We start from the raw sequence: 10,000 nt of genomic DNA on the forward strand, positions 1-10,000 counted from the left end.
AAGAATAACGTGACACAATGACCAATGTCTGTCAACCAATAACGACCTATATATTGTCTGGCAATCAGACAGGACACGGTGCTATGACATCACGAATGACGTCACAATGCTTCCTCTTCGGATTGAAACTTGCCAGGAATATTGCTGGGGCCCCGCGGATGTGCCTTTTCGAGGTTTGATTTCAATCGGATGAGCGGTTCCCAAGTTAGGACCATTTATCTGTCGACCAATGACAAGACACGGTGCGATGACATCACGAATGACGTCACAATTAATGTTTATTTATTTATTACTTATTTATTTATTTTGCACGATTGACGGTCCGATCTGATTGAAACTTGCCAGGAATATTGCTGGGGACCCATGGATGTGCCTTTTCAAGGTTTGATATTAATCGGATAAGCAGTTCCCAAGTTACGGCCATTTATCTGTCGACCAATGACAAGACATGGTGCTATGACATCACAAATGACGTCACAATTAATGTTTATTTATTTATTGTTATTATTATTATTATTTGCACGATTGACGGCCCGATCTGATTGAAACTTGCCAGGAATATTGCTGGGGACCTGCGGATGTGCCTTTTCGAGGTTTGATATTAATCGGACGAGCGGTTCCCAAGTTACGGCCATTTATCTGTCGACCAATATCTGCGAGAGAGGGGGACGGGAGAGGGGGGATAAGAGTGGGGGCGAGAGAGAGGGGCGAGAGAGGGGGAGAGAGGAAGGGCGAGACTAGGGGGAGAGAGGGGGGCAAGAGGGGGGAGAGAGAGGGGTGGGAGTGGGGACGAGAGAGAGAGCGAGAGAGGGGGATGGGAGAGGAGTGTGAGAAGGGGGTGTGAGAAGGGGCTGGGAGTGGGGGCAAGAGAGAGAGGGGCGAGAGAGGAGGGGGGAGAGAGGAGGGGCGAGACTAGCGGGGAGTGAGGGGGGCGAGAGAGGGGGTATCAATTCTTCTTCATTTGATATGACGTCACAATTGACGCTAGGGACCTGAGTATGTTTCCCAGGTGTTTCCCAAGTTATGGCCATTTATGATACGGTTGGTCCGATCTAATTGAAATAATGCCCCAATCCAGTCGTCGTTTACGCACCTACGGGCCCGTACTAGTTTATTTAAATACAATAAAAATTGGAGAGCCATGTTTTCCTTATGCATTATCCGAATCGCCATTCCCCTCTAAAATATATTAGTTCTTTTATATAACATTTATAACCGGTGTCACAACCCGACCACCCCACTACAAACCAATATCACCCAAACCAACAGGATATGGATATGGGTCACTTTTCCTGATACAATTTGATTAGATGTCATGGTTTTTGTAGTCAACAATTTGAAAAGGTTTTCGGTGCTTATTCTTTCCCAACTATGTTCTTCTCCACACCATTGTTACTCGTGTTTGTGTTATTCCTCTGTGTGTGCCCGCTCCCACTTCGCACCTCCATACCCATTGATAGTTTGTAAACCTGATGTCATTTGTCTCCTCCATGCGATTAGAGCCACGCACCCTTGTTAAAGGCCCTGTCACACCTTGACGATTTAGCCAACGTATGCCTGACGTGTGCAACATTGGGCTAAAACGCCGGCACACGTCGAATACGTTATGGGTATGTTTGTATACGTTAAGAGCACGCTGGCATACGTCGTAGAATGCTGGCATATGTCGTAGTATGCTGGCAAACGTCGTAGTTCGCCGAGCTGTTAGACAAATTTTCCATACTTGAAATTTCCCGACGTATGCCAGCATATGACTCACACATTCCGCATTATGCTGGCCATAAGTTGTAGGCACGTTACGCAATCGTTGACACACGTCGACACACGTTACTTGTAAGTTACTCATAAGTCGAAACACGTCGAGGTAGTGTTTAGCGTACCCGAAACTTATTTCTAACCGATGAGTAACATGTTGTAGGCACGTTACGCGATCGTTGACACACGTCGACACACGTTACTTGTACGTTACACATAAGTCGAAACACGTCAATGTAATGGTGAGCGTCAGTGTTCGACTCCCTGGTTTTTTTTTTTTCTTCGGTATGACTGTCATGTTGACACTTCGATTTCGAGTGCGGTTATAATATAATTAAAAGGCTGCCGCTCAACGATTTAAATCATAACCGTCATACCGAAGAAAAATAAAATAAAAATTAAAAAAAAAAACAGGGAGTCTGGAACACTGACGCTAACCATTACCTTGACGTGTTTCAACTTATGAGTAACGTACAAGTAACGGATGTCGACGCGTGTCAACGATCGCGTAGCGTGCCCACAACTAATGCCAGCGTATGCGGAATGTGTGTCATACGTCGAGTACGTCGAGAAATTTTCAACATGCTGAAAATTTCTCGACGTACTTGGCGTACAATGACATATGCCAGCGAATTACGACATATGCCAGCGTTCTACGACGTATGCCAGCGTGCTCGTAACGTATACAAAACTTACCCATAATGTATTCGACGTGTGCCAGCTTGGTTCGGCAAATTTTTCATATGTCGGCATATGCTGGCTAAAACCTCAAGGTGTGACAGTGGCTTCACACTTCGATGTCTAGTGCGGTTATGATTTGAATCGCCGAGCCGCAGCCTATTAATAGCCTACGCCACGTGATCGTCGGCGATACTCTTCCGTGCGCTATGCATAAGTTAGACTATCGTTGGGCATAGGTTGTGAACGCCGACAATATGCTCAGCATTCGTTGGTATAAGTTATCTATATGTGATTAAAACGTTCTGTGTACGTTACTAATACGCTATGCATACGTCCAACACGTTATTATACGCCCAATTTTTTTTTTTTTAAACATCAATAGTTCAGCGTACGCCAGCGTTTTACATACATTTTGATACGTTTCCATACGCTGGCTAAAACGTCAAGGTGTGACAGCGGCTTAAAAAGGGGGGGAAAAAAACTTCTGACTCCTCCTCATATACCTGCTGCAATAGTCCCCATAATTGTGAGCTTCAAAAATATGTCATCTCAAGAAAGTACCACCAACAAAAAAGCAGAAAGGATTTACATGAAGAAAAAAATACCTACCATTCACAAAGACGGCAAAACGAAGGAAATCGAGATAACGTTCACCTTCCACAGGGTTCCATCCAATATCAGGGTAACCTTTGACCAGTAGCAGTGGACAACTCTGAAGACCACATCGAGCTAAGTAACGCACAACCTGATAGACACAACAGAAAAACAAATGGGATCAGTCATGTTGTTACGTATGCAGCCTGTGGCTGCTGGTTGCATCATTTCTGGAATATCAGCTGTGCTGCTGATGCAGTGCCCCTATTAACAGTAAGCAGGTACTCATTTTTTCCTACCTTCTATCTATATATCTCTGTCTCTGTCTCTGTCTCTGTCTCTGTCTCTGTCTCTATCTCTATCTCTCTCCCTCTCTCTCCCACCCGGATCTCTCTCTCTATCCCACCTCTCTCCCACCTATCTATCTCTCTCTCTCCCACCTATCTATCTATCTCAGACTCAGACTCAGACTCAGACTCAGACTCAGACTCAGACTCAGACTCAGACTCAGTCTCAGTCTCAGTCTCAGTCTCAGTCTCAGTCTCAGTCTCAGTCTCAGTCTCAGTCTCAGTCTCAGTCTCAGTCTCAGTCTCAGTCTCAGTCTCAGTCTCAGTCTCAGTCTCAGTCTCAGTCTCAGTCTCAGTCTCAGTCTCAGTCTCAGTCTCAGTCTCAGTCTCAGTCTCAGTCTCAGTCTCAGTCTCAGTCTCAGTCTCAGTCTCAGTCTCAGTCTCAGTCTCAGTCTCAGTCTCAGTCTCTCTCTCTCTCTCTCTCTCTCTCTCTCTCTCTCTCTCTCTCTCACTCTCTCTCTCTCTCTCTCTCATTCTCTCTCTCTCTCTCTCTCAGTCTCTCTCTCTCTCTCTCTCTCTCTCTCTCTCTCTCTCTCTCTCTCTCTCTCTCTCTCTCTCCTCCCACCTCTCTCTCCCCCCCCCGGTGGCCAGTCGCAAAATGTGTAAGTGTCATGGTGGCATGTTGGTGTGTGAGTTAACTCTGTCCTGTCCCCTTGTGCTCTCTTGTCTATCTTACCCAGCTGTGCAGCGTTTTCTCCCCCCCCCCACCCCTCCTCTTGTGCCCCCATTTCCCGAGTTAGAGAGAGGGAGAGAAGAGCATTTACGGCGGTATTCGGTGCGTTCATTGTGCTTTGGGCGGTGACCATGCCGATCTACTGTTGTGCACTATTAGTTTATCGCGTTTATTTATTTATTTCCTTATTTTGTATTCATTATACCTTTTCCTTTCGTTAAATTATTCTTGTTTTCTCACGACCCGTCGAAGTTTGAACGGTGTTCGCCGATTTATTTTTACACATCCACCATTGAAGAGTCATGGTGGGTGAAAGTTCGCGGTACGCTTCCTTTGAAGCGCTAACCAGGAAACATGGCTTTGTTTGTATTCCTCCGTAGGAGATCGACATGGAGAAGTTAATTGTTGGTGTAGGTGAGATTATCGGGATTGAGAATGTTAAGGCGGATTCCCGTATGAACTAAAAGATTGTTTTTTCGTTTCTCAAGTGCCGATGGTTGCTCAAGTTGTCGAGCGTGGACTTTTCTTTGATCCCGATATTTATGTTTCATTTTCCCCTTTGGATACTCCCGCAAAAAAAGTTGTGATTTCAAATTTACCGCCTTTCGTTAAGTGTGATCAGATTGTATCCCAGTTACAAAGATATGATACAGTTGTATCCCCATTAACTATGATTCCGTTCCGTAGTCGGAATGATAATTTTAAACGCATCATATTGTTTCGTCGGATTGGTTACATGATTTTACCACCAGGTGTTTCAGGGTTCCAGGCAATCCTTCCTTTAAAATCGAGGGACATACTTATATGGGATATGCGAACACAGAAGCCCTTGTGTGTTATAGTTGTGGTGAATTCGGCGATGTTAAAAGATCGTGCCCCAAAGACATGCCAAATAAAACTGGTAATGAAAGTTCCTCATCCCAACAACTCCCCATCCCAGATAATGCTCCCATTACAGAAGCAGAAGCTTCCCATGAAGCATCTGCTCCTACTCTGGTTAATAAAAGCACAAAAAGATCTCTTTCCCATTCTCAAAACACTGCTGAGCCCAGATCGAAAATCCTCGCTGCTTCAGCGGCTCCTAGCTCCTTCGCACAGGTGGTTGTGAGGACTTGCCCCACAACACAGGCCCCATGTGCTTCGATTTCACTAGTTGATTCCTCATCTGAATCACCTGGTACCTCTAAAATGTTATGTAACGACGCGAATGTTACCCTCCCCCCTCCACCTCTTTCTCCCCTTCCTCCCCCTCCTTCCCCCCTTTGCTCTTCTCCCCCCCTCCCCTTGCCCCTCCTGCATCATCTTCTTCTTCTTCCTTCCCTGCTCCTCCCCCCCTCCTCCTGCCCCTCCCCTCCCTGGCTTGCAACCTCCAACTATTACTACCAGTCCCCCCAAGACTGGACTTATCCCCTCCATACTCTCCGAGTCATCTCAGCCTTGTAGTGCTCCTGTTAAAGATAGTGACATTGCCATCACTATCGTTAATGACACACCCAATGATCTAACCACTGAGAATATTCCTCTTACATCTTTAGTCCCTCCTCCTGAATTAACCATGGAGATTGAGAAAATGGGCGAAGGCCCTGAGGAAATTGAGGACTATGATCCAGATTGGTTGCTCCTCTCTGACGTTGAGCGCTTTTTGCGAGGAGCTCCCCCCAGATAGTAGTGTCGATGATACTTTAATCTCTATTTCCGATATCTTAGATTTTTTACAAAAAATTACTCGAAAAAAGCGAGTAGATCTAAATTATTTTTTCCCCAACTTGTTTGCCTTTGTCCAGAAAGAACAAATAATTGTTAAGAACCCGGAAGCTACTGCCATTTCCATCGCTTCTTGTAAAAGACTGAAAAAATATATCATTAAAACAAGGAAGCACTTGCTTGCATAAAAACTTCTTGATTATGATTATAGCAAGTTTAAATATAAACAGACGTAATCCTTTACATGAAGTCCAAATGATGCGGCTAATTAATAATGTAAAGGTAGATATTCTTCTTTTACAAGAAACTCGGGCAACTGCAAGTTGCATGGCAGATTGGAGGCTGAAGTTGAAAGGCACTTGTTTCTTTTTTAGTAACACGGCCTCCGTGAGTGCCTATATTGCTTTATATATATCTCTGCACATCTTCCCATCTCCTCTCTTGTTTTTAAAGAAATTGTTCCTGGATATTTAGCTTTAATTGATTTTATATATAACCGCCAGCAGATTTTAATTGTCAATGTTTATGCCCCAAGTGACAGTTCAGTCAGGACAGCTTTCTTCATTGATTCCTTCACTTTCCTTAATCATCTCACCCCCAATACCCTATTGTGTTTAGGTGGTGATTTTAATTGTCAATGTTTATGCCCCAAGTGACAGTTCAGTCAGGACAGCTTTCTTCACTGATTCCTTCACTTTCCTTAATCATCTCACCCCCAATACCCTATTGTGTTTAGGTGGTGATTTTAATTGTACATTAGATCCAGTCAGAGATCAGAACAGCCCTGAACCTCACCCAGCTAGTGCTAGGCCTTTGTCAAAACTCTTGTAACAACATGATCTTGGTGATGTTTGGCGACTACAGCATGGGAACGTCCAACAATTTACTTGGTGTCGTTGCTTGTTAAATAACATGTCACTTGCAAGGCTTGATAAATTTTACATTAGTCTCTCCTTTTTAAATCGTGTAAGTTTGACTGACATCAACCCTTCTGGCTTTTCTGATCATATTTTAATTAAAATGCGTCTTTCTTTTCCTAGTCCTCAGAGGAATACTTCTCATTGGTCTTTTAACACCTCTCTTTTAAATGATCTTTAAAAAAATATTGGCTTCGAATTCTAGAATCACACAACGATTTTACAAATCTTTGTCAATGGCGGGATTATATAAAAGCACAAATCCGAGTCTTCTGTCAGCAATATAGGAATAACTTCACCAATGTAAAGCAAGCTAGGATAGGTATTTTAAAGAAAGAAATCCTCATTTTACAAGACATCACGATTAATATTGATAAGGATGTACGATGCCAGCGGCTTTATGAGAAACAAGCCCTATTGAATTGCTTAATTGGAGAAGATGCTCTCGGAGTGTGAACCCGCCTTAGAGTGAAAGGTCTGTCAACTTCAGATACTTGCTGTAAAGACTTTTTTAACTTTGAAAAACTACAAAGTCTAATCGTTCACTGTTCAGCTTACGTTCAAGTGATGGACAAATTATCGAAGACAATGCTCAGTTGAAGTGTTTTATTCGGGATTTTTACAAGAATGTTTTTACCACAAAGAAAAGTAATGAACGAGCAATGTCTGATTTTACCCAAAATCTACCACAATTGGAAGAATCGCAATAACACTCTTTAGAACAAGATTTTACTATAGATGAACTTTTAATAGCTCTTAATGACCTTCATGATCATAAAGCACCTGGCTTTGATGGCTTACCTGTTGAATTTTAGAAAACATTTTGGGATTTACTTGGACCAACACTTTTAGATGTTTTTAAGTTTAGTTTACAAGATGGTTTGTTACCTTTAAGTTGTCGCCGTGCAGTCGTGTGGCTCATCCCCAAGAAAGGAGATCTCCAGACCTTGCACAATTGGAGGCATATTTCTCTGCTTTGTGTGGATTACAAAATCATTTCCAAGGCCCTTGTAAATCGTATAAAGCCTTTTCTTAGCTTTTTAATTCATTTTGTTCAATCTTTTTGTATTCCAAACTGGTCTATTCATGATAATATTTTTTTTTAATTTGGGACTTGTGAGATGTCTGTGCTCTTCAAAAACAGAATGCTGGCTTGTTTTTACTTGACCAAGAGAAAGCTTTCGATTCTATTAGCCATGAATATGTATTTTACACCTTAAAACAGTTTAGTTTTGGGGCAACTTTTATATCCCATGTCTCATTGTTGTATAATCATGTTTTTAGCATCATTAAAGTTAATAATAGCCTGTGTGCACCATTGATGGTTGGAAGAGGAGTCTGTCAAGGGTGTCCGTTATCGGGCATTCTCTACTCTCTCTGTATTGAACCCCTCCTAATTCGCCTTCGTGCTAGTCTACCAGGCTTTCCTGTGATGCCAACTGAAAGGCCAATTGTTATCTCAGCATATGCTGATGATGTGTGTGTCGTGGTCGTGGTGAGTAATAGTGATGATGTTACCATGTTATTAAATGACTTTGAAAAGTTCTCTTCGGCTTGCACAACTACAATAAATTGGAGCAAATGTAAAGCTCTATGGATTGGCCATACCCCGGCTGTTGGTTTGCCTCATCTTCCCAGAAATTTGCAGTGGGAGAAGGAAGGCATCCGCTATCTTGGTGTGTACATTGGCACCCCAGCTTTTATGGCTAAGAACTGGTTAAATACAGTTATCAAAATTGATAATAGACGAGAGAAGTGGAGAGGAATATTACTTACCTTGTCATACAGAGGTCATGCTCTCGTGATCAATAACCTGTTGGCTTCCTTGTGGCACAAAATGATTGCCCTACACCCTCCTGAAGCACTGCTGCTGACAATCCAGACACATCTGCTTCGATTTTTTTCTGGGGTGGCAAACATTGGGTCAAGCCTGAAGTCCATTACCTTCCATTGGCAGATGGTGGCCATGGTCTTATTGACATTCTCAGCCGACTGATGGCCTTTCGAGTTGCCACTGTCCACCGCTTTCTTTTTTCTGCATTACTGCCATGGCGCCCCACTGCTAACCATTTGCTGAAAATGGATGGCATGCTCGACTTCAATCAGGAACCTTTTCTCATGGACTTGTAACATGTGGACATCTCTCCATTGCTTTTGTTTTACCAAGACCTGTTGCAAGCCTGGCAGCCTCTTTTAGTGCACCGAGATATGGCTCACTACATCAACAACTTTCTCGACGAGCCTATCTTCTTCAATGCACTTTTTCCGAACATACCTCGATCATGTGCTTACATACAATGCTTTATAAGCTCCGGTATACGTCTCATACGAGATCTGCGGAACGAGAACAAAACATGGCACTCAGTCGGGCATATTGCGACTACCGTTGGAATGCGCTCTTTAAGAACTGTTTCCCAACTCATCCAGGAGGTTCTGCTTACCTCCAGAAGTTTGGGACTCCATTTTGATGCCACCAATGCTGTCCCTGCAATCCACGCCCCCTTCTTTCCGCATTGGCATATAACATCAGTGGCATTAACAGAAACTTTGATCCTGTCTTCCTCACCACTTCCTTGTGTTGCTAAAAAGTGCCCGTACCACCTTTGTGTCACCATACGGTATCCTAATGTGTGCAAAGACAGTTTTGGATCCCGATGGAAGGGGATGTTGCCTCTGGGGTCCTCCCCCTGTGCCCACAATGGGCTGCCATATATGTCCCACCGATTGTAAAACGGACTGGTGATATCTCTTGGAGAATTGTACATATGATTTTACCAACAAATGTTTTATTACATCATTTTAATGTTTTAAATTCTGTTTAGTGCTCCTTTTGTATGGCCCCTGAAGATTTATACCATGCCGATGTTGACTGTGCAAGACTGACCCCCCTTTTTACCTTTTTATCACAATTGTGCTGTCATATGAAAATTGTATTTTCTTTACGTACTTTTATTTTTGGATTTCCGTTAAATTCCAAAAGTCATGTTGAATCTGCTCTCGCCAATTTTATAATGGCTGAAGGGAAATTAGCAATCTATAAAAGAAGGAAAGCTAATCTTCTTGCAAACCCTGATGCTGATTACAATGTTTTAACTGTTTTTAAGGCCCTTGCCATGGCCAGATGACGTGCAGAATTTTATTTTCACCAAAATATTAATAAAAATGTCACCCCCAGGGTGACCAGTATCTTGCCAAAATGTGAACATGAGTGACTTATTTATTCGATTAAAGTTACTCAACAAATTAGGGTTTCGTCGACCTTGATGCTTGACTTTTTTATGACCTTGACCTTTGACCTTGATCTTTATATTTTCGTACGGTTAATGGTA

The 10,000-nt window shown here is 42.9% G+C and overlaps 1 protein-coding gene across 2 annotated transcripts in view; it reads right to left on the bottom strand.

Annotated features, from left to right (window-relative positions):
• LOC147022834 (ryanodine receptor 2-like) overlaps window positions 1–10,000 on the bottom strand; it is a 717,656-nt gene that overhangs the window by 373,819 nt on the left and 333,837 nt on the right. For both annotated transcript variants that reach the window (XM_085887705.1, XM_085887704.1), the window contains exon 45: window positions 3,046–3,181. In XM_085887705.1, coding sequence (XP_085743831.1) covers window positions 3,046–3,181 — 136 coding nt within the window. The remainder of the gene's footprint in view (window positions 1–3,045; window positions 3,182–10,000) is intronic.

This window comes from Eptatretus burgeri, chromosome 7 (genome assembly GCF_056783735.1).
Source record: "Eptatretus burgeri isolate ZD-2024b chromosome 7, Ebu_testis_v1, whole genome shotgun sequence".
Classification (NCBI taxonomy): domain Eukaryota; kingdom Metazoa; phylum Chordata; class Myxini; order Myxiniformes; family Myxinidae; genus Eptatretus; species Eptatretus burgeri.